General features: G+C 43.6%; 1 protein-coding gene across 5 annotated transcripts in view; it reads left to right on the forward strand.

Annotated features, from left to right (window-relative positions):
* Window positions 1-25,762, forward strand: part of ARHGAP6 (Rho GTPase activating protein 6) — a 488,327-nt gene that overhangs the window by 406,328 nt on the left and 56,237 nt on the right. For all 5 annotated transcript variants that reach the window (XM_047715475.1, XM_047715474.1, XM_047715476.1 and 2 more), the window contains exon 2: window positions 7,832-7,991. In XM_047715475.1, the coding sequence (XP_047571431.1) occupies window positions 7,832-7,991 (160 nt within the window). The remainder of the gene's footprint in view (window positions 1-7,831; window positions 7,992-25,762) is intronic.

Consider the following 25,762-nt stretch of genomic DNA (forward strand, 5'->3'; position numbering starts at 1 on the left):
TTTGCAGATAATCACTTTTATATCACCCTGACTTTTACATCCTTTCCAATATCCCCAATTCTTACTACATTATGTGATTTCTTTGTAGGCTCTTTGGGATGTTGCCCAGAGAAAATCTTAGGGGAGGAGGAAAATGTTGATCCCAAAGACAAATCCAAATCATAGAGGTGCCTTTGCTTTTAGTCTGGTCCAGGGATCAGCAGGTTTTCTCTGTGAAGAGTCAGATAATAAATATTTTCAGCTTTGCAGGCCAATGAAAGCAGCAGTAGACAATACCTAAGTGAATGAGTGGCTGTGTTCCAATAAAACTTTATTTACAAAAGCAATCAGTAGGCGGGGTTCAGTTCACGGGCACTTGCTTGCCAAACCCTGGCTAGTCATCATTCCCATGCCATAGTTTAGGAAAACAAAGCATAGGAGGGAGAAATAGCTTCCTAAAAGCCACAAGGCTGGAAGGTGGCAGAGGTGGAGTTTAAGCCCTGGCAGCCTAGCTTGCCAGCCCTTGCTTTTAGGCACTTCCCCAACTGCCCTTGTGTCAGTTCATCTCTGCCTGAGACTCACCTCTCCTGGAAGCTGCCTGGCTCATCACATCACCTCCCTACATAAGGGTTGACTCAAATATCATGTTCTTGATAAGGTTGCCCTGAACGCCCCTCCCCTACCCCAGCACGCCTGATTCCTCTCAGCCTGCTCTACCTTTTGTTCTCCTAGGGTTTTAGCACCTTGTAGCCTGCTATGTAATTTACTTGCTATGTAAATTACTGTGCTCTGTAATTTACTCATTTATTATGTTCATTTCTTATCAGTTTCCTTCACTAAACAGGAAGCTTCTTGAATGCAAGGTGCTTTGTTTTGTTTACCGATGAATCCACAGATTTATTATTAGATGTAAGAACAGTGCCTGGCCCTTAGAAGGTGCTCATTTAATACTTGCTGAATGCGTGAAGTGCACATTTCCATTACGCTACGGTGACTTTTTTTGATACTCTTTGTATAGCAATAAAGAGCTACTACCCCAAAGGAAAAAAAATGGACTGCCATACCTACTAACTGTTCAGAATTTTCTAAAATTCCTTCTTTAATTAAAAAAAACAGACTAGAATAGATTAATAAAGCATAAATATTATGCCCGATGTAGCAGAAGTATTAAATTTTCTTAAAGATCTTTTCAGAAGGAGTGACTGACACATTAAGAGAAGAATTAGCCAATGTTCTTCTATTGAGTTCCTCAAGGAGAACTTCTTTTAAGAGTCCAAACAGGGGTGTGACAGCTACACAGATACGGTTGGCTTTGCCCAGAAGCTCGTGAAGAAGGGAATTCCTGGTCATTGGCGATGTGTTTATTTTGGAGTTATAAAGAACCAGGCAGCCCTTTTCAGAAATGCTGGTTGCAAGCCTGGTATTTAAACTTGTACCATACTTCAGCAACACATTGTGATTTTCTGGGAACCTTGGCTGTGCAGATGACAGCTGGCCACAGTAGAAAACAGTTAAAAAGACATTTAGCCCCTGGTATGGTTTATCTAAATGGCGTGCCATTTTTCAGGCCTCAACGGACTCATCTGATCTGTTCTTCTGCTCCTCACCCATGGGGAGCCACAAGCCAGGTGGTGAGCTTGTAACACCTAGAGAAGGCATCTGACACACAGTGGAGCCATTTATTACTGAATTCAGTGCACATTTCTTAAGAGTTTTTGGTGTCCCTAACCCTGCCAGGTTTAAAAGGGCGATGCAAATGTAGAGTCGTGATGATTAATATTATAACATAATTACCATGTATTCAGGGCTTGCAGGGAGCTAATAAGCTCTCTCCAAGAAATTCCCTTGCATTGTTTCTTATGATCACTATAAACCCATGAGCGGTCTTGTTCTTTGCTCCATCTTACTGATGAAGGCAGCGAGGCTCGGGGATGTTCTGCCTCTTGCCAAAAATCTCATCTCTGTCATAACCCAAGTCTTCACCACCATACCAGTGGGTCTCAACCTTCATTGTGCAAAAATAAGAATCATCTGGGTTTATGATGAAGGTGCTGGAGCCCTACATCAGCCTTACAGCCCAGAAACCTGCATGTTTAACAAGATGATTTAACAATCATCTGCCCAGGTAATTGCATGGCACTAGGTCTGCAGCCATATTTGGAGCGGCCCTGCCCCACTCCTTGCTGGCTCCCTCGGCCTTGGGAAGTTTACAGTTGGATGAGGTTAAAGAAATGCCACAATTAGAGACTAGTCTTGAGGACATAAGAAAACAATGTGGTATAGACCAAAACCAAAGTTATTTCAATCAATTTTATTTCATGGGAAAATCAAGTCTGTTTGTAAAGATGCAATTTAGCTCAAAAGAATGACCTTTCGGAATAAATCACAGATATTAGATTGTTGGTTTTTCAGTTTGTCTTTTGCTTCTTTTTTTTCGAAATGTGGAGACATGCACTTCTGGTGGAAAGGAAGTCTCTTTAGTTAATGCTTTCGGTGAATTATTCTCCAGTTGATCCAGATTCTGTCGTATGGAGACCTTTCTTTGGTTTGTTTGTTCCACTTAAATTGGTTTGTGCTGTTTGTGTTTCTTAATGCTAGTCTTAAATCACTTCCATAATTCTGTTTATTTATGTAATACGCAGAATAATACATGTGTAATATACAGAATGATGCATCATATACTTAAGATTACATAGTGCATGCATTTAGTGTTAAACCAAACTCATCAATGATTGTTAATAGCTCCTGACACCATCATTTTAAGGAGATTCTGAGTAATCTGGGCCTAACAGCAGACCTAAACGTATGCCATGCCCGGGTTTCTCAGCCTCTGGACTACGAACATTTTGGGCCAGACATTTCTTTATTGTGGGGGGCTGTCCTATGTTTTGGAGGATGTTAAACAGATCACTGACCTTCACCCACTAGATGCCAGTAGCAAAGCCATCCCCAGACTTATGACAGCCAAAAATGTTTCCAGACATTGCCAACAGTCCCCCGAGGGGGCAAAAATCACCCTCAGAGACTACTGCATGATATCTTTTTGTATCATATCATTACCCTTTGTTAACGCTGTCCAATAGTACTCCAGATTTAAAAGATATTTTTACAACTGTCACAGCCTTTAGTCTATCCTGAAACATGGGGTCAGTTTCAACTTTGCCTTACACTTATGATATTTAAACAAATTTAAAGTCATCCACTCTCAACCTCGAAAGAAAAATCCTATGGCAACCGCTCGAAAGACTAGAGCCAGAGAGCCTTGAAATGAATCATCCATTTATGAGATGAACGGCCACCAAAGAAACATGCTCGCCTGGTACACAATTTGGGGGTCGAGGAAAAGCCAAAAGCACATCCTAGGCTGCACTGGTGGGCCTTGGCACTCTTCTGGCTGCTTGTCATGAGGATCGCAGAGCAGTATCGACCTTTGTGTTCATGTCTTCCTGCTCGTGAGAGGTCTGATGGGTGAGGTCTGATTCATTATTCTTCAGTTCTGATATTATAATGTTTATTTTCTGCCCTCATATGCTGCCATTTTTTGGCTCATCCACAGACTCTGTTTAAAAAGACTGTTTCTTTTTTGTTTTTGAGAAAGAGAGAGTATATTATATGTTAATTAATTGAATTTAAATAAAAGAGAGAGAGAGAGGGAGAGGGAGAATCTTAAGCAGGCTCCATGCCCAGCTTGGAGCCCAAAAGACTGTTTCTTAGCAGTTTATTCAAATCCACAGGACATCTCCCACGTAGATAAAACGTTACATGGGTGCTTTGTTTCCAATTTATTACTGAACTCATGATGTACCTGATTCATTTAGTCCATAGATTGACACATATTTATTCAGTGACAGTTAAGAGCCAGGTACTGTCTTGGGTACTAGGAACATCAAGGTGAGTAAACCAGGTGAGTTTCTTCATTGAGCGTCTGCCTTTGGCTCAGTGCATGATCCTGAAGTCCTGGGATCAAGCCCCACATCGAGTTTCCCGCTCATTGGGGAGCCTGCTTCTCCCTGCCCCACCGCCCCTGCTCATGCTCACTCTCTCTCTTTCAAATAAATAAATTAAATCTTTTTTAAAAAAATAAGCAGAAGAGTAGGACACAGACATGTACTGAGAGAAGACCATGTGAAAACAGAAAAGATGCCATTAAAAACCCAAAAGATCGTAATCTCTATGTATCAGGGGTTGGTCTTTGCACCACCAAGCCAAGAGCAGTTTTTCCATTTTTGAATGGTTGAAAAAAATCACAGGAAGAATAATATATGGTTCTAGGTGTCTTTCTTAGAGGCTTAGAGAGTGTAACTCTCTACTCATTCAAATGTGACTCAGCAGCATACCTAACCTGGCACCTTTGCTGATCTCTACATGTGGGACGTGCTCTCTCCCTCAGTTTCTTTCAAAATCTGTTTCCAGTCATCTTTCCCATATGTAGATGTAATCAGGCTCCGCTAGCAGTCAAGTTTCCTTAATGTCTAGCCATCACCTACTGAGTAAAGTCCAATCTACTTTGCAATGCCCGCCGAAGAAGCCCTATAGGATCTGGCCTTGACTTCTGCATGGCTTCGCCTCCCGCTATTTCCCTCCCTCCAACCTTGTAACTTCCCCAGACAAGCTCGTTCTCTCCAGTTCCTTTGCCTTAGCACCCACTGTTGTTTCCAGTTTTGCATTTCTTCTAGGCAAACCCTCCCTCCTCTTACCCAACCTTCCGGTCTTCACTGAAACACCACCTTCTCTGGAAAGCTTTCCTTGATCCCCCAGACAGATGTCTGGGCCTTTTCTCCTAGGCACCCCATTGCATCTGGTACTGACTTCCAGTATCACAGTCTCTATGTTTGATGGATCAGATGTGCTTTTCCTTATACAAGTTTAACTCCTTAGGGATAAGGACTGTGTTGTCACTTTGATAACCACAAGCCTAGTACTGTTCTCAGCATATAATAGGTACTCATTACATTTTTTAAAAGTAATTAACCAAGGGGACATAGCAAATAAAAATAAAACATATCTCATAGGGGTTGGTTTATTTCCATGATAGGCTATGGTTCAGAGCTTGGCCAGCTATAGCCCAGTGGACAAATCCAGCCTTCCACCTGTTCTTATTAATGAGGTTTTATTGGAACACAGCCACACTCATTCATTTCTGAATTGTCTGTGGCCACTTTCTGCCACAAAGGCAGATTTGAGTAGTTTTGACAGAGACCACATGGCCTGCAAAGCCTGAAATATTTACTGTCTTGCCTTTTACAGAAGAACATAGTCTAGAGATAATTGAGCCAATTGGAGGTCCTATTCTTAAATGCTTTTTAAATGAATAGGCATGTAATCCCATTTTGACACTTCAGATAGCAGTGGGCTTTCCTGGATACCTAAACCTCATATTTAAAAGTCACCGACTCATCTGGAACTTACCTTTGGGAGGAAAACACTGCAATTCACTGATACTGGACCTTGTGGTACCCTAAGCCTGGAGGGTGTGAGTGAGAGGTACACCCAAGGCGTGAGTCCCTAGCTCCTGTCTAAACTTGGGTTTCCTCTGATTATACCAAAAAACAGGAAAAAGAAAGAAAAAATGCAAAACATACTGGGCCTGGAAGAATTCATTTTTCAGTTCGCCAAATGCGATGGCCGTTGCCCACTTTGCCTAGATTTGCTCACTCACTTCCCTGCCCAGACTGTCCTCACATCATGCCCCTGAACCCAGCCTGGGCTCCTGTTACTTCTCACCATTATCCACTGGACACAAACTCAGACGTGTGAAGACAAGCAAAAAGCCCTCACTTGCTTTAACTCCTTCCCGGTCATGGTGTTCCCTGTGTGGCCTTTCCTGGCCACTCTCTCCGAAACATAAGTCGTGTCCTCTCCTCACACTGCTTCTGCCGGTCCCTTCCCTGCTTTTTGGTCCATCCTTGGCCGTTACCATATTTAACACACTCTACCCTTTACTTACCCTGTTGATTGTCTGCTCCTACTGGAGGATAACCTCTCCATCTGTTAAATGCATGCCACCCTACATAAGAGGGGGGCAATACCAAAGAATGAACAGAGTGCCATTTACTGTCAGAATGAACATTCTAGGCAGGAATTTGCTACCACGAGGGAGTGCAGGTGTTTTAATAGCTGCTGGGGCCAGCCTTTCTTGTCTCTCTTCTGTGAGGTGAGCGGTGAGGATGGTGAGGTCTTAGGGGACTTCTTAAGGGTTCCTCAGGTCCCCAGCAGCTCCCGAGCACTGCCCTTGGGGGCCAGCACTGTCCCTTCCTCCTGGAACTTCTTTTGATGGTCAAGGCACTGCTAGCAGGTCTTCCAAACTCTTGGGTGGTGGCTTTCTGTGGGTCACAGGAAGTCCTCAGTAAGGGGACATCAGGCTTCAGAGGATCATGAGGACTTATTTCTCGGGGCATCACATCCTCACTGTCTGCAGGGAGGGCAGAGCTATTCACTCTGTGGATGTGTGTGTGCACACGAACATACTCACGACTGGGGGAGTCTTGCCTTTCCTTCTTCGATGTGATCAGATGTCTCTGTAATTATACATAGTTCTTATAGATCACATCTCTGTACCTTTCGTGATCAAAGCAGCTCAGAGTGCTGGAAATAGAAACTTCACTGGTTACAATTTAGCAGAGTTTGAGGGCACGTGTTCTTAGCTTGAGTTCTGATTGGTTCCCAGTCTTGTGAAGTTTTACGATTTGGGGAAAAGTACTTAACTTCTGCAAGCCTCAGTTTCATCTGCACTATAATATATTAACATATACTGAATATTACTATAATATTACTATAATGCATCATACACATATATTATAATCATGTGTCATAAGTATATATTTGTATCTAATAATATATGTTATATAGTAGCAATATACTAGATTGTATTATTATATAGCATACTGTATTATTAAATACTATGCAGTTTACTCTTGAACGTTGTGGAAGTTGGGGCACCAATTTTTGACTTGCCCCAATTTAACTACTAATAGGCTACTACTTGACTGGAAGTCTTACCAATAACATAAAGTCCATTAACACATATTTTGTCTGTTACATGTATTGTAGACTACATTCTTCCAATAGAGTAAGCTAGAGAAAAGAAGATGTGATTAAGAAAATCATAAGGGGGTGCCTGGGTGGCTCAGTCAGTCAGTTGGGCATCTTCCTTCAGCTCAGGTCATGATCAGGTCCCAGGATCAAGCTCCGTGTCTGGCTCTCTGCTCAGCGAGGAGTCCACTTATCCCTCTGCCCCTTCCCCACTCCGCTCATGGTTGTGCTCTCTCTCTGTCTCTGAAATAAATAAATATCTTTTTTTAAAAAAGAAAGACATAAGGAAGAGCAAATATATTTACTGTACTGTACAGTATTTATCCAAAAATATCCAAGTATAAAGTGAGTGGACTTGTGTAGTTCAAATCTGTGTCATTCGAGGGTAAAGCAAAAATGGTAACCACCTCATAAGGGTGTTGGTAGGCTGTCCATACGCGCTTGCCCTCGCGGATGTAGCACACAAGAAGGCAACTAGCAGCGATTGTTGCTGTTTCTGAGATATGTAACCACAAAGATCCCATGCATTCCTGGAGAAGAGAGGCAGTAGGACCCTCGAAGTATCTTTTCCAGAGCTTCCTTTGGCCTCTGTGTGAATTGTTATATGGGATCACGTGATCCAACAGCTCCTAGAGATTTGGACGTTTGCAACAGACTGAGAAAATTCCCAATTAACTGAGAGTAGATTTGATTGGAGGGATGGAGAGACAATTTTGGGAACCGAAAGAGGAAGTTTGCTTGACTCTGTGACTAAGAGGAAGGATGATCTTTGTGAGACCTAGACGAGCTGTGTAACGCCTGGTGTGTTCTTGCTCTGCAGGGTGATTTCACCTGGAACAGCATGTCGGGCCGCAGTGTGCGGCTGAGATCTGTCCCCATCCAGAGTCTCTCAGAGCTGGAGCGAGCCCGGCTGCAGGAAGTGGCTTTTTATCAGTTGCAGCAGGACTGTGACCTGAGCTGTCCCATCACCATTCCCAAAGGTAAGGCTGTGTGTGCTGTTCCACCAGGGAAAGCTGTGAGTCAGATGTCTGTTTTGCCAAAGCTGCAGACTCATCTCACACCTGACATTAACACAGGAAGGAAATGACAGCTTCTCGGTTGTTGGCTGGCATTAGTGTCCACTTTGAAAGACATGTTCAAGGAGGACAATTGACATGTCGGCCAATATGTTTATTGAAAGGGAAGGTCAGCTTGAGGTATTAAAATGGAAAGCCATGTGTATCTCACTAGTCTACATAACTTCAGAACAGTCCATTGAAAAGAACTTTCCAAAAGGTCAACTTCAAGAACTCACGCTAAAACCATGTCTATTGCAGCAGGATTTCAAAATAATCTGTTGAAAAGAATGTTTTTGCAATCTATTAAACGTGTCATTTGACCTTATGCTAACCCAGAATCAGGGATTATACTCAGGTTAACTCGTTTTTATGGTCTTTCACCTGGCATGTTCATGCTGAGCCATTCAGACCTGGTCAGCTGAGGTTTTCACAGATACAGGTCCTGATTCTGGTAAAGATAAGACGCATGTATTTGAAATCTTGTCATCTATGAAATTGTGTTTTTGAATGTTTACCCTCTTCTATGAGGGTCCTTTATACTTGGTGGAAGCGTGTAGCACAAAGGTAACTTCTTCTTTTAGTTTCTCAACAAAACAGAAATGTTGTTGGCAAACCTGATTTGTAGTGAAGGGAATGAGGACTCTAAAAAGTTCTACGAAACCGAGAATGGATGCACATCAGATAAGATACCAGGGAACAAACATTCTTTTTAGCTTTGTTTTTCAATCCGGTTAATTTGATGTTTCTCTTTGTTCCTGCTTTTTAAAGACTCCACTAAATAAATAACCTTTACCAAACAGACAGTTTTATAAAAATTGTCTGCTGGAAGCTCTGTCTCCATTACTCGTTTCCGAGACTTGTGGTTCCCAGCATATTCACGGAAATATTTGCTCTGTTGAGATGTTCAAAGATGTTTGGGCTATCGGAGTTATTTTGATACTTTCTATCAAAATAGGAACGAATGATTTACAAATAATTTCTTACTGATGGAGGAGAGAAAGAATCATGTGGCTGGGTAGAGAGAAACAGGCATCAACCCACCCGAGAGTTCTGAAGCTCTTGTTTGAGGTAGACAATTGTAGACATTAACCGAGGTCCTTCAAATCCAGGACAAGTGCTGAGTGCCATGATGGCAGCTTTGGTCCAAGGGTGGCCACTTGGTTCCATGTGAACCCCCAAGTCTGACCCGAAACAGGGTCAGACTCACTGTGTGAATAACTTATTCAGGAAAAAGCAGTACAGTGGCCACAGCCTAGAACCTAAAGAAATGATGACAAGCCTAACGAGACAGTGGGTATGATGAAAATGGAAACATTCTCGAGCTCACGCTTCTGTTCTTTGTCACTCTAGGAGGATTGTAGGGATTTGATTATGGGTATCTGTTTGGAGACCCCTCTTCCTCCGGGATACTGGTGCTTCCAGGGTTCAGATGAATGAAGCCTGGCATATTCATCAGCTACTTGGGTTCCCTGTAGAAAGGGAAGAATCGAGGAGTGGATGGTGGGGGAGTGACCGAAGTGACTCCCCAGAGTGACTGCAGGAATGGGGGTCCAGAGCACCAGCAGAGTCTGACCTCTCGAGCTAAAATGAGAGGTGGACATCGGCGATAGGGGCGCAGAGGCAGGCCGATTAAAAGACACCGTCAGCGAAGTAAGAAGCAGTGCCATCTTCTAGGAGTGAGGGTGGTAAGGAGGTCCTGGAGGCTTGAGGAAAGAGAAGAGGAGGGGAAGAGAGGGCAGCTGATGGCCCTGCGGTGTTGCAGGATTGCAAAGCAACCCGAAAGATCCATTTGAGGCTAGTGGCTGGGAATTCAAATTACAAAATAAACATCCTGGCAGTAAACATAGCTAAACCGGGACATACCACTTTGCGCTTTAAATTCCCAGCCCCGGAGAATCCAATCTCTCCCCAAACTTAGGATTTTCTAGTTGAGCTCAGTGATGGTGGAGAGGGACAAGGCCATTGTAAGGACATCAGTGGTAGGCAAAAAACTGCACTCCCAAAGATGGCCACGTCCTCCTCCCTGGAGCCCACCAGTGTTCCCTCGTAGGCCCCCAAATCTTTGCAGATGTGATCAGTCAAGGTCCTTGAGATAGAAAGAGGATCCTGGTTTATCTGGGATGGCCAAGGCTAAGCAGTACAGGGTTACTGGAAAGCAGAGAAACTTTCCCAGCTACGGCTGAGTCTGAGAGAGCCAGGATTGTTGGAGGAACAGTCAGAGCGAGGAAACGGATTGTCCTAAGAGCCCTGGAAGGGATACAAGCTGCTGGCGCCTTGATTTTAGCCCGCGAGACCTGTTCCAGACTTCTGACCTCCAGAAATGTGAAATGATAAAATTGAGTTGTTTAAGCCACTAAGTCGATGGTTGTTTGTTACCGAAGTGGTAGGAGACTAGTAAATACAGCGTCCACAGGAGTGATGAGAATTCCAGACCATGGGATCTCAGTTGGATAAGAAGAGGAGTTAGGAATAAATACAGAAGTCTGCATTTTTCTTGAATAAGAAGAATCCGTAAAGCAAAGATGTCAATTATGTCATTGATGAGCTATAAACTGAGTGTGATTCCAAAAACCACACCAGAACAATTTGCTTTTGGATCATCACTAAATTGTTCTAAACATCTAGACAAATAACTGTGTACGAGTAGGCAGGGGAAATCTGAGAAAGAGGTCAAGTGGAGAGTGTCCCTGCCCATTTATTAAAGTGTCATACGACTAGAGCAATTAAGAGTATTATACTACTGCCCCATGGGCAGATCAATAGAAAGCAGCAGAGCCCAGAAATGAGCAAAAATAAATACAGTAACTTATGACGTGATAAATACTACTTTTTTTTGATCAAGGGGAAAATGATGGATTATTATTATTAGTGACAGTGAGACAACCGTTGAGGAGAAAAGGTTGGACTCTAACCTCAGTCCTTGCGTCAAAGTAAGTTGATATGCAAGAATTATTAGAGGATTTTTTAAAGATTTTATTTATTTATTTGACAGACAGAGATCACAAGTAGGCAGAGAGGCAGGCAGAGAGGGAGAGGGGGAAGCAGGCTTCCCGCCAAGCAGAGAGCCCAATGCGGGACTCGATTCCAGGACCCCGAGATCATGACCTGAGCCGAAGGCAGAGGCTTTAACCCACTGAGCCACCCAGGCGCCCCTAGAGGATGTTTTTAATGAAACTGTAAGTGTGCCAAAACAAACCATAAGTGGATATTTATTTATTTTTACATTGGAGAAGGCATTACCCAGAAAACATAAAGAAAGAGAATGACATGTATCACTATGTTGAAGAAGAAAAGATAGAATCATTTGCGTGGCAAACAAATAAATAGAAATTCACAGCACATCTGACCAACCAAAGGCTAACTTCTGTACTGTATAAGGCTTTATTACAAATTAATCTGGAAAAGACAAATAATTAAAATACACGCAAATTATGGGCAGCACACAGAAAAAGTAACACAAATGGCTGAGAGGTACTGAAAAAGGTGCTCACCCTCCTATGTACAAAAGACATGCAAGCGAACCACCAAGGAGGGTTTTTTTTTCCCTCTTAGATTGGGTTGGCTCCAGAAGTTGGGTGATAAACTTGATGGGAGGACAGACACTCTCATACTATTGTAGGGGCCACTCTTACGGTAACTTACAAGGCAAATGGGCAACAGCTAACTTTTAAATGGCTCAGCTATCTTACCTCACAGATACACCCTTGTGTTAGCTGAGGTAGGCTAACCCTCCGCGCCTCAGCATGACAGAAGTTCCTTACTCAGACATGTGTCCCAGGCAGGGTGGCAGTGGGAGTGGGGAGAGGGACCAAACCGCATGCAATTATTCGGGGCCCTAGGCTTCTCATGTCTTGTGACAGCTTCTTCCTTGAGATCTATTCAGCCAGGAGACAACGCAAACTAAAAACTGACAATTACGTAAACGTTATAAAATGACTGATAAGCTTGATTCTCTATCCCTTCTAATCTTAAGCTGCTTCAACAAAGGACTTTTTTTCAGATTATAGTTTTAATATCTGTAGCATTAGTTGCTTTTAAATTCCTTAAATAAAAATTCCACTACTGAATTTCTATAACTAGTCACATGTCTAGAAATGGTTTAAGGGACTAGAGAACCTAGAGAAATCTTTGATGGTAGTGATCGGAGGTCTTTCGGTGGGAGGGATGCTATCTGTGACTTCCCTGTGAGCCTGAGTTTCCCCCATGGAGACAACCGTGGCATGTTTTTCCTCCTGATCAAAGGCTGCTCTCGGCATAGGCTTTGGAATCAGACCTCCTAGTCTGTAACTGGCCCAATCCTGAATAGCAGAACCAGGAAAACAGATGCTGGGAGCGGGGTCATGAAATTCAACAAGACCTCAGGCCTGCGTGAACTCTTCATTTATTCACAACACATCAACAGAGTACTACTTACCTATCAGATAGCGGGTTAGGCTCAGTTGCCATGCATCTGGTAGCTTTTCAATACAAATGGTCTAAGGCGGGGGTTAGCCACTGGCCTGCTGGTCCCACCCAGCTCCCCAACTGTTTTCTGTAACTGAAGTCTCCCGGGAACGCCGCCGTGCCGTTCCACGTACGTCTTGTCTCTGGGGCTTTCAGGCAGCAAACGCAGACTTAAGCAGTGACAGCCCCTATGTCTCGCGGGCTCAAGTGTTTACTCTCTGGGCCCTAGCAGGAAAACTTTGCTGTTGACGGTAAGATGAAAGGAAATGACTGATTTCTGCCACAGTCAGAAAAGCATGTTTCTGCGGGCGCTGTGGCATCCCCTCATTCTGTCAAAAACAAAGTATTTGAAGCCGAGTAGTTGTTCCACAAGACAGAAATGCTTAACGCATGTTGTCTGTAGTGCTCCCCCCGCCCCCTGCATCATTCAGCCGATTTCTGATAGCACATGAGAAAGGCTCAGTTGATGTATTTTGAGAATGGTGTCATGGGCTGGGGAATTGCTGACGGTCTCAGAAAAGGTCGGCAATAGTCTCATAAAAGAGTACCCTGATGCGTCAAAATTTCTATCATACCACTTCCTTGTAACATGGTCCCTCACCCGTGTCACCGGTATAAAACCCAAGTAAACAACTCAGTGAAAATCAAGAAAATGGTATTTTTGGTGGGGTAACACTCAAGGTGTCTTTGGGATTTCAGTGTGGTTTGTGATTTAAGTGTTGATTTGAAAAAATAAGGGCAACCTGACGGACAAGGAAACAGAGCTTGAGTGTTCACGTGCCAGCCCTGGACAGGAGATCTGACTACCCTCTTCTCACGTCGTTCTTGCTGGCAGAGTCCAGGGGGAGAGGCGATGTGCTGGAACTGTTTGTCAAAGCCTTCTGTGTAAGTAAAAATGAAATTGAGAACTGGGGTAAAATCCACAGACTCCCCTAGAAGTGGAAACGTGGAAAGGAAGTCAATGCCGCCCAACAGGGCGATCAGAGAATAATGGCACCACTGGGCTTTGAGGTGCTCAACGCGGATCTCCATGGCGTGAGCTGCCAAGCTAGGTGTGTCTTTCATGTGTCCACACTCACCTTTGCTGAGGCCTCCCAGAGGACTGTGATTCCCCTAGGGTCAGCCTCTATCTTAGTTCTCTTTGAATCTGGAACACCAGATAAACCACTCACTTCTCTGCCCGATTCCACCGCCCCTCCGCAAATCTTCGAGAGGTGAATGAACGCACACAGGCACCTCTCCTTTCAAATGAAGCTCCTTCCTCTCCTCTTCCCTGACTCTCCAAAGGGCATCGCTCACGCCTTTCTCTCCTTTTCCCCAGGAGCCCCAGGAATGATTCTGAGACACAAGTGTTTCCCTGTTGCTTCACCCCATGCCCGGTTTCCAACTTTGGTTGGTGGTCTCATAGGACTGATGTGAGGTTCAAAAGAAGTAAGAACCATGGTGATGCTTCACACATCTCCCGAAACTGTACACACTCTCAGGGAAAGTTACCTGTCCCCATCTCCGGCATCATTGTTGTCAGCACCAGGTCGCTTTGTCTTCATCTGCCCTCAGCTTGTCTTTATATCTCATCTAAACTACAGCCAGAGGTCCCCCACCTGCTTCCCTAAATTCGGGGCTTCTCCCTTATTCTGCCCACCACACCTGGAACCATTAGAGTGGTCTTCAACCACAGAATCTACTCCTTTCTTGGGGAAAAAAAACAAACAAACAAGATGAAACAAAACTCCTGGGCCTCCTGTTGCCAACTAATGTCATGATCCAAGCCATTTACCACACTGTTGCATAGAAAAGAAAAATCCATTTTGCTTGCAGCCTCTTGTGGGAAAGCACCACAGATTTATGTGCATTTGTCTCAGAGCACTAGGTTTCAAACTCTTTGTCCACCATCTACCAGTGAGGGATACATTTTACTCCTCAGTCCAGGAAACACATGAACCAAATGGTGCTCATGTTTATCAGAGATACACTTTGATGTTGTCTCTAATGTTCTGTCCTATCCGCTTCTATATGATTCTTTATCCTTTCCTAAAACACACTCATGTGACTCACTAAATTTTCCTTGAGATTCACTAAGGGTTTGTGACCTACAGTTTGAATAATGCAGTCTTGGAAGGAAGATGGAATAGAGGAAGGGGCAGTAAGGAAGGAAAGAACAAAAATGTCAATGTGGAAAACTTGTAGTTGTTCTTTGCTTTGGCTCCTAGGGCCCTGGGAAGGTGGATGGGGCATTGTTTCTGTAGGGCCACAGAAAGGAACCAAGGTCGACCTTGGCCTAGGCACCTAGTCCCTTCTCAGTCCAGAGCCCAACTGTGGACGGCCAGCCAGGGGGCTTCCTTGTGCTGCTTCACTGCTCTCTCTCTCTCTCTCTCTCTCTCTCTCTTTTAATACCAAGCTAGGCATACAGCCCAGAGGAGGTAGATATGTGGGGCTTTAGCTTCTCAAGAGGTAGAAGCCTTTAATGAAGGCTACAATATCATGTCAGAGGTAGTCCATGTCGTCTAGGATCTCCTAGTCAGTCAATAGAGAAAACAGAGATCCATCAGTTACATGGAAAGAAAGAACAGTGGATGGCATTTATCCATGATACCATTGGTAACACTTAGAGATACGAGCTGTCTCGTCTACCTAGTCCAGCAAAAGCTGGGAATGACAGAGCGGCTTCTCTGCAGGCTCCTCTGTAATTTTCTTCTTGGATGCTCTCCTCCGCACCCCCGGGCTTAGACCATGTCAAGTTCTCCCGTGTAGGCTGCTGTATGATTCTGTTCTGCTGCTGAGTGACCAGCCCGCATGATAGCAAGTGGTTCTTCAAGCCATAGGCTCTGTGCCTTTGTAGTCATAAGTGGTTTCCTTTATGTTCTCAGACCACAGTTTTCTATCCAAGGTCTTGTCCCTACTGGTCACGTATACACGTGACCATGTTTTATATATCTTTTATATATATCTTTGTTGGAGCGGCAAAACTTTTGAACAAAACTTTTGTCACTGCAGTTTCTGAAATACTCTGGCACCTTTCAAGGGTTTGCAGACTACACTATTCTTTCTGTTGGGATCATGACCCAAAAGTAAACCTGATAATTACAAAGAATGTCTCACCCCTGAAATATGAATAGGAGCTCCCATTTTTGCTCTTTTTGTTTGTTTCCCCTGGGGGAAACAAAGGCAGGTAAGTATTAACTGAAATTAAATACTAAGTGCTTTTAAACCAATCAGGCTTTCCAGATCATTTGAAATGAAGTCCTCAGGATGATTTCCAAATTGAATTAGTAGGTGTTTATAAAATTGTTACACAGGCAAAGCTCTGAAAAAGTAGTTTCAGGGGTCTTCGCTTAAGATAGGAGTGAACAGACTGCAGCCCAAAGGCCAAATCTAGTCCACTGTCTGTTTTTATAAATAAAGTTTTATTAAAACACAGCCACCCCCATTTGTTGCCGTATTGTCTAAGGTTGTTTCAGTGCTACTGCAGAAGAGTGGAATAGTTTTGGCAGAGACCATATGGCCCACAAAGCTGAAAATATTTACAATCTAGACCTTTACAGAAATGGCTTGTTGGCCTCTGAGTTAAGAGATTAATATTAATTTGATATAGTAATTTTTAAAAATATTTTATTTATTTATTTGACAGACAGAGATCACAAGTAGGCAGAGAGGCAGGCAGAGAGAGAGGAAGGGAAGCAGGCTCCCTGCTGAGCAGAGAGCCCGATGTGGGACTCGATCCCAGGACCCTGAGATCATGACCCGAGCCGAAGGCAGCGGCTTAACCCACTGAGCCACCCAGGCGCCCTGATATAGTAATTTATAGTTATTATCTATGTAGTTGATCAAGCATGCCATTCTCTTCATTTCATTGTCTTCACTATCTTTATTTTGCAAGTGTTTTTTTAATGATCAGACCTAGGCAACTCTCGATGTTTTGAGTGTTTGTTGTGTTTATGCCTTTTTTAAAAAGATTTTATTTATTTATTTATTTGAGAGAAAGAGAGAGTGAGGGAGAGTGTGAGCAGGGGAGAGGGGCAGAAGGAGAGGGAGAAGCAGGCTGCCTGCTGAGAAAGGAGCCCGATGTAGGGCTCAAACCCAGGACCCTGATCAGGATCCTGACCCGAGCCAAAGACAGATGCTTAACTGACTGAGCCACCCAGGTGCCCTTAAGTGTTATATACTATATGTATATTTTATTTCTATTATAAACACTCACATATAATATAAGCCATATTATATTCATATTATATTATACAATATAATTCTATTATATTCACTTATAATTCAATTACCCTCCTTATCCCACCCAATGTACAAGCATTCTGACTTTCCAGGGACATCTTTTTTAGGGATGCCTGGCAATACCTGTCAAGGCTGGTGCTAATATAAGTAGAAAAACACATCCCACAGCAGAGTTTCGGATTATCCACTGTTAAGATGCTTTGGCTGCAAATTACAGAAACCCAATCCAAAGTGGCTTGAATAATAAAGAGATTGATTATATTACTTTACAAGGAGCCCATAGATAGATAGACTAGTTTTAGGACTCGGGAATTTCTTCTTGGCCATCATCAGTGGGTCACTCTATTCTTTGGCTGGCTTCGCTCATCACAAAATGACTGCAGCAGCCCCTGATATCCCAGCCTCTATAGCAGCACAAAGAAGCAGAGAAGTAGGGACTCTTCATCAGGTATCTTTTTAATAATAGAGGAGTGTTTCCCCCTGCTTCCCAGTAGACTTTCCTCCCTTCTCCATCCCCAGAATGGCAACGTCTGCCAGTGTCCAAATCCACAGTAGCAAGCAGAAAGGAATCACTGGAATTGGTTTGACCTCAGATTCCTTTCCTGAGCCTGGACTGAGTACTCACCCCAGGCTGTGTATGTGACCACTGGGAGGGTGAGCACCTAGCAAATCAGGGAAAGAAAAAAATTGGTCGGGACATAGTAGGGTAAAGGTGGATTTAGATTAGAAACTATCGGTACACATAATGGCAACGTCGTCCATCATTGCAAAGAAGCAATAGGGAGGAAACCATTCTTCGGTCACATTTATTTGTTTTAGTGTATAGCATGGGCCTTGGCATAGATCTGTGGCTCAGGAAATATGTGAGAAATTGAAGGCAATGGATTTAGAATTCAATCAGAGCACATTTATTTATACAGTGTTTTCTGTGTTGTGAAGAATTATTTCCCATGTCTCAAAGAATAATCAAAAGCAAGAATGGAAAAGGAAAGAATGAAGACCCTAATACTTTTCCTCTAATTACGTCATTGGTCCGGTAACTGCCTTTGTGAGAGCTGTTTTCATGGGAGCAACCGGCAGAAATTTGGAAGCATTCCCAAGGCTTAAAGTTTATGACTTAAAGATATTTGATTCCGTTCTTACTTGTTCACTATAAAACAACAGCTGTCAAAAGAAAGTCTGTAGCATTGGCCCCTACGCTGATCAAAAATCAGACCATGGGGCACCTGGGTGGCTCAGCGGGTTAAAGCCTCTGCCTTCAGCTCAGGTCATGATCCCAGGGTCCTGGGATCGAGCCCCACATCGGGCTCTCTGCTCCTCGGGGAGCCTGCTTCCTCCTCTCTCTCTGCCTGCCTCTCTGACTACTTGTGATTCTGTCTGTCTAATAAATAAATAAAATCTTTAAAAAAAAATAAAAAGGGGCGCCTGGGTGGCTCAGTGGGTTAAAGCCTCTGCCTTCGGCTCAGGTCATGATCCCAGGGTCCTGGGATCGAGCCCCACATCGGGCTCTCTGCTCTGCAGGGAGCCTGCTTCCTCCTCTCTCTCTCTGTCTGCCTCTCTGCCTGCTTGTGATCTCTGTCAAATAAATAAATAAAATCTTAAAAAAAAATAAATAAAATAAATAAATAAATAAAAAATCAGACCATGTGTAGACCCTTGTCTGTCTACCTTTTCAACTTGAACTACAAGCTTTGGCTTTAAAACAAGTAATGAGGGGCGCCTGGGTGGCTCAGTGGGTTAAGCCGCTGCCTTCGGCTCAGGTCATGATCCCAGGTCCTGGGTTCGAGCCCCACATCGGGCTTTCTGCTCAGCAGGGAGCCTGCTTCCTCCTCTCTCTCTGCCTGCCTCTCTGCTTACTTGTGATTTCTCTCTGTCAAATAAATAAATAAAATCTTAAAAAAAAAAAATAAAACAAGTAATGATGAAACTTCTTTAATTTGGAGTTTAATTTCCTTAACAATCCAGGGCATTTCTTTGGGATAAGTGATCTTTGTCTTTTTGTTTTCCTACCTGCTTTCTTTCCCTTATGCTCCAGGAAGGAAACATGGCTTAAGGAAAAGACCTGCCAAAAGCCATTTCTCTTGCTCTGATATTTGGAAACTTCTGTCTCTGCAAATATAACGCCTACCTAGGTTAAGTTAAAAGCATTGTTTTTGATTTAAGGAATATGCTGTAAGAAATGCAAGTTAGGATGCCTGGAGAGACAAAAGGACAGCAGGGATATCCAGTATATATAATATATATATATAATATTTTTATTTTCTTTACTCACAGCATTTGAATATGGAAAAATGACAGCAAGTAAAAGATCCTTCTAGGGCATAATTTGATCATGACTGGTTATTACAGCAAGCAGTGATTATCAAGAATGCCTGGTTAAGGAGAAACCACCGTTGAGCTTTTCAAACCCATGACCTCCGAGCCATGAGATGAGCTTCCCTACCTTGCGTTTTGATAGAATAAGACATCATCAACAAATCAAATATCTCAATGATTTTCTGTAATAGAAAAACACCTGCTTTGAGGCTCAAAAATCTACAAGGTGATTTTTTTCCTCTTAAGGAAAAATTTCAGAACAGATTACTTTGCCAAATTAATTTACGCAAAGCAGAGAAGGCTTCTTAGCATTTAATTTAACGGGAAGCATGGTCACCTCCAAGAGCTGACTCCCTTTACAACAGTGAGAGAGACTCACAGAATGTTCTTGTTTTCTGACCGCAGCTTTGCTAATTTCACCACTACTTCAACATGTAAACTGTGAGGATTAGTACATTTCACAAGTACTTTGTGGAGCCTCCGCTCTAAGGAGAGGCATCTGTATTGCTTAAGAATGCCATAAATATTTTCTTCCCTGAGAAACATAGACACTTTGGAAACAGATTTTGAAAAATCTAACCCACAGGGTGCTAGCAGGCTAAAGAAACAATGCTTAATTCATTGGGGTTCACACCAAGAAAAATTACTCAATTGCTGTGTTTCTACTTGCCTCCTATTACAATCAAGGTTAATGGAAGTACTGCTAGGGAGAAGGTGATATATAAATGGAAACTTTGACCTTTGAACTTGATTAAATAACCAACAGTCTATAGCATGGAAGATTTCTTAATACATGAAAAAATATATAGTGAGATCCAAACTTGACCAAACAGTGGGACACGTTTGGGCTTGAATATATTGTTTGCCATGATTTCCATGTAGACTGTTTTCTTCCAGAATTCTAACTTGTCACTCTCTTGAGCCCTAGATCCCACTAAAGAAACTATGGGGGTTAACAATCTTCTCATCTTTTTTCCCCAATAGAATGCTTGCTTGATAAAGGGTTGGATTACCAGGAATAAGAGGCTTAGGATAAGAAAGGACCTCCTAGACTAAATAGTCACCATGTGATTTAGTGGAGGGAACCCCCACCAAAATTCAAAGGCTCCTGAGAGGCCTCACTTTGTCCTTTAAGACTGAACATGAACATTAGCCTTCTCAAGCAGAGTTGGAGACAGCCTTCTCACTTCTGACCTCCCACTTGCTAGATGCCTCCACTGAAATGTTTCTTCATTTCGCTTTAGTGAGTTTTCCATGTATCTGTCTTTGGCACTAAACTCTGTGTCCGTTCACCTGGGTTCATAGCGCCAAGCTCCGTCTCCCCTACAGCATGGGCTGTATCGGTGTTGGATGGAGGGATGGATGGAGCAGGGATGGATCAATGTATGGGGGACGAGCCCACTTTCTGGGGGGACGACGCTGTTTCAACAGATAACTTGTATAGTATAAATCGTATTCCCACGCCAAGGAGATCCGTCACATTCTGTGGCACAGTATCCGGGGACAGAGAATATTTGTTTGCACACCGAGGCCAGAATGCTGTTTCAGCTCCTCTCCTGTACCTCTACAGTGAATCCCAGTTCAGCTTTCAGACTGGAGCATCGCACTGGTCACATTGGGTCCCCTATCCTGGGCTCGCTGCCGCATTTCCTGCCAAGAAGTAGAGGTGTCCGTTTTCCTGCTAACTACCTCCGTCTTTTTATCAGGACTACCCTCCCTTCTGTTTCTCCAGATGGACTTTGAAAAGGCAACTCAAAGCAGTAGGGACAATTTCAAGTCCATTCCACTGAGGATGGCGATGGCAATAACAACTGTCCCCAACCTACCCAGCGGCCTTTTCCTGGGATGGGTCTTTGCCTGGCGTTTTGTCATCAGTCCTGCCAGGTTTTCAGTGTTGACTTAAACATGCCAGATGAACTTATACCACTGAGATGAATCACTGGAAAACATGAGACGTGGAGTATGGGCGCAAGGAATGGCCCTCAGGTACCAGGACCACTAATAATAACGTAACTTCTTTGACAAACCTTCCTGTCCCAAACTAGAAAGAAAGTATCTGATTTAGTCTTTTTCTTGCTTTCGGTTTAGAAGTCTGTGGCTTGAGAGCCCTCAAAAGGGGAGGTGGATGAGACTAAAGGATGAGTTTGAGTTTTAGTGAGGGATAAAATATAGTTTTAGTAAACATTTTGATAAGACATCCACATCCATTGTATAGCTCGCCTTATCCACATTCATTCATGTAATTTAAACACTGTATTTTGGTTCATCAGAACAGTCATGGGAACTTGAAAAGGAAACAGATTTATATATGTATCTGTGTTCTTGGAGGCAAACAATCAAGCAACAAGTCTGGATAACTTACGCAGAAAAGGGATTTAGGGAACCTAAGAAATAGGAGGGATCATGCGACACTCCAATCAGCCGCCTATGAAAACATCACCAGCACCATAACAACAAATCTGGTCGAACCTCTCATCTGTCCACTCCCTTTCCAGGAAACATGCTACACCAGAATGGCAGGCATAACAGATGCTTTACATTGGCCCAGACCCCTGGTTTCTTCCAGATCGGGGAGATGTGACTAGGAAGATTATTTCAGGAGTTTCCAGCCAGGCAGAAACTCTGACTTGTGAGTCACCTTCTCGCCATGAAGTTGAGCTCCACGGCCTGTGTGTTTCCGAGGAACCCAGTGAGCCGTGAGAGCCTCCACCTTCTCGCGTGCGTGACAGATGAGGTCTCAGCCTTTGCTTGAATACGTGCAGTACCGGGGTGAAAGGGTTTTTTAAAACAACAACACAACTGCTTTATTCTAGAATAATTTTAGATTTATAGAAAAGTTATAAAGACAGTTACAGAGTTCCCTTACACCCCTCAGCCAGTCTTCTTCAATGACCTTGTGCCCTATGTAACCTTGGTACACTTATCACCACAAAGGACCCAACATCGATACGTTGCTATCAGCCAAACTGCAGACTTTGATCCGATTTTACCAGTTTCCCCACGAAATATCCTTTCTCTGACCCAACATCCTATCTATGATACACCAGGCATTTGGCCGGGCATCTTTTTTGTTTTTCTTTTCTTTTCTCTTGTTTTTGAAAATAGTAAACATTTCTGGGACTATCACAGCCCGGCTGCTCTGGTTTAGGTTCTGGTGTGTGAGGTTTGCCGTCAAGCTCAGCTGGGGCTGCAGTCATCTGAAGGGTTGACTGGGGCAGGAGAATCAGTGGCCTGGCCCACTCACAGGGCTGCTGGCTAGAGACCCCAGGTCCCCACCGCATAGCCCTTTTCATAGCACTGCTCATGACGTGGCTTCCCCAAGAGTGAAGGATTCAAGACAGAAAGAGCAGCGGAGACAGAAGCCACTGTGAGCAGTGCTTTCTTTTTTCTTTTCTTTTTTTTGGGGGGGGGTGGGTGGGTGGGGTGAGGCAGCTCATTCCATTGCTGAACAGCTCCATTTGCTGAGAAAACGGCCTTCCTGTAATCTCCTTCTGGATCCTTGCTCTGGCCAGTGGAGGGCTGGCCAGGAAGTCTCCCCATCGACCATGTTTAGTCCTCAAAAGAAAGAAAGAAAAAAAAAGAAAAAAGAACTAGTGTCCCCTGAGTCTTCCCCACCTGCCAAAGACACGCTCATGCATCCATTCAGACAGCCGTTCATCATCAAATGCAGTTCCGCACCTGACCTAAACAAGGGTGAGATGCTTCATACAGAGAAATGGAAGGCTGTTTATTCAAAGAACCTGCTCTATTCCCCTACCTGTAGACAGGAATCTGGTAGAAAGATAGCCATAGGCAGACTCGCATTTCTTTCCAAATTGACAGAAATTGTTATTCAACCGGATACATAAGAGCTCAACAATTTATAAACATATTTTACTGTTCTGCCTCAAACAGAAACCGAGATTGGGTATGGGTCGAGCATTGTGATAACTAGGAAAATGTGACTCTTCTGGAGTTGGGTGTCACATGGCTTGAGCCTGTAGCTGTCCTCTAGGTAGAGTTATGCACAGACCAGGGCTTCTCAACCAGAGTGATTTTGTCCCCGCGGGACATTTGGTGACATCCAGAGACATTACTGGTTGTCACCACAGGGACTGGGTGGGCTCTCTGGCATCCCGGAAATTGAGCCCAGGGATGCTGCTAGATATCCTGCTGTGCACAGGACAGTTCCTCCCAGCAAAGAGTTAGCAGCCCTCAGCTTTGCTAGACTCAAGTCTAGTGGTTAGGTGCCATCTCTAAAGGGCCACTTCCCGTTCTGCCACCAAGTGTCTCTTTTATAGCATTTTCCCTTCCCTTTTCACTGAGCTCTCCTCGCTGCCTGTGAACTCCTTCATCCTTCAGTTTGCCTTCTCTGAGAGTCTAGGTTTCTGGTCCGAGTCAACAGCAAGGCAGCTGTGGTTGGGAAAAGTAAGGGAGGTGGTGCCGAAAGGCATTCTTTCAAACTTCCCTCAGCAGGCATTTTCTGGAGGTTGGAAACAAGCTAGAACCTTCCTTTGAGGCTAGGATGGAGTGCAAACTCCAAGACTTGCCAGGTGTGCTGTGACCCAGGGTCACTTATCCATGCTGACCTGGGGTGAGTGTGAGTGTGAGGACGGTCTCATGAAGTGAAAAAGAGAATGTTTGTATCCGTTGTAAATAGCTAAGCATTTTTAAAATTGTAGGCCACTATTCACAAAGAGCACATTTTTTTTTTCCCCTATAAGGAGGCTTTAAGATATTGTTTGGAATCTTGGAATTTGAAGTACACATTATCCTTGTGGGACTGTGTGAACTCTCATGCTGGCGGGAATACAAATGAGCGAACCTACCTGGAAAATGTTTGATGTTACCTAGTAGAGGCCAAGATTGCATACGTGCTAGCCTGACAACGCAGCTTGTACATAGCTCTCCCAGAACAGTGGTTCTTAGATTTCAGCGGGAACTAGCCCCTGGTGGGCTGGGGAAAGCACACATTGTGGGGCCCCGCCCCAGAGTTCCTGAGTCAGTAGTTTTGGGGCAGGACCGTAGAATTTGCAGCTCTACAGAGTTTCCAGGCACTACCGATGCCAGTGGTCCCAGAGCCACATTCCAAGAACCACTATCTGAGAGAGGGTCTTCGACATGGACATAGCAAGACATGCACAGCATTTCTCAAAAACACGGGTCCTGAGAATCTCAAGCTAAAAGCAACTCACATTTCCAGTGAACCGTGGTATATTCGTACCAGAAAGCAGTATACAGCCACCTGATGGAGTGATCCACAGCCACCCGCTTCCACGGGGTGAAAATTTCCAAAGTGTTGATGAATGGCATAAAAGAGGCAGGAGAGAATTCCTACAGTGTGACTCCATCTAGGGGAGCCCAAAAGTTGGAAAACAAACTGTATTCTTTATAAATGCATCTGTAGATGGTAAAACTACGTAAAACTACGAAGAAAAACAAATGCTTGATTATGGCAAAAACCAGACCAGTGGTCACCTGAGGGGAAAGGGAGGGAGACACACAGGGGGCTTGGGCACGAGCAGTGTCTACCTCTGAACTTGGCTGTTGTGGTGTGGGATTTGGCCTCCTATTATTTATTTAAACTGCACATTTGTAGTTATACACATCTTTATATATGCTACAGCTTCCAATTAAAAAGAAGTTTTAAAAAAACCTATCTTTAAAGAAAATGTCCCCTATCCTATCTATCTGTGTGCTGGTTCTTTGATAACTTGCTTGAATTTTAGGATCTGTGCACTGGTTATGAAAACTAAGTCTCTTTAGCTTTACTATATAGTTTAGTTATTCTTCTGGGTCAACGATTAAAATGAAGGAATGAGAGAATGTTGTTAAAGAAATAGACCCTTGTTACAGTCAGAGACACATGGAGATGTGAAATGATGAACAGCGTTAACAAAGTAAAAGTCTTGTCCTGTTTGGAGAATGGATTTGAGTCTTGTGTTGTTAGTATGTTTATTGTCGTATATTTTATAATAAGTTGTGGGTAGGCCATATAAGTAATCATCATCTAGACACTGGAGATAAGAACATACCCATAGTGACAGGTGGCTGTCTCTTCACCGCATTACAAGTGACTTACTCTTGTCCCCCCGTACAAACCTCACGGCTGCAAGGGTGCAGGCTCTTACGAACTGTGTCCATTTTGTGGGAGGAGAGGCATTCTTGCAATATTTCTTTGCTTTTTGAAAGAAGAGGGATTGACTGTGTCTGTTGATTATACCATGATATCTTTTGCCTCCAAAAATCCGGAGAGAAGGAATTGGGAACATCTGCAGCCCCACTAGGATCCCGGGAATGCTCATTTCTGGTTGAGAACGTGCATGCTGTCTTTTTCTGATATCAGCATTTGGCTTTGAAATTTTATTGGGCTGAGTCTCCTTCTGGACTACAATTTTGAGTGTATCCTGTAAAAAAAAAATTCTAAATCCTCCTTTTAAACTCAAGTTTCTTTGCAGCATGGGCTGCATTTCCCCTACTTGACCTCGGTGTGGATTCCCGAGGTTTGCCTCCCACACGTTAGGTTGACGGCAACATTTTCTGATGACATCCCAGGAATTTGATTGCAGCTGCCTACTGATATGAGTGGTATCTTTATTATTTGGAGAGTTAGCCAGACATGCTACATAGGTTTGTTGCAAGTACAAGATGCTGGAAGGGGGTATATCCTTTACTTATTGTAGTGAAAACTTCACAATGACCCAAATGTCCATTTAGTGGGGGAATGGTTA

This window comes from Lutra lutra, chromosome X (genome assembly GCF_902655055.1).
Source record: "Lutra lutra chromosome X, mLutLut1.2, whole genome shotgun sequence".
Lineage (NCBI taxonomy): Eukaryota > Metazoa > Chordata > Mammalia > Carnivora > Mustelidae > Lutra > Lutra lutra.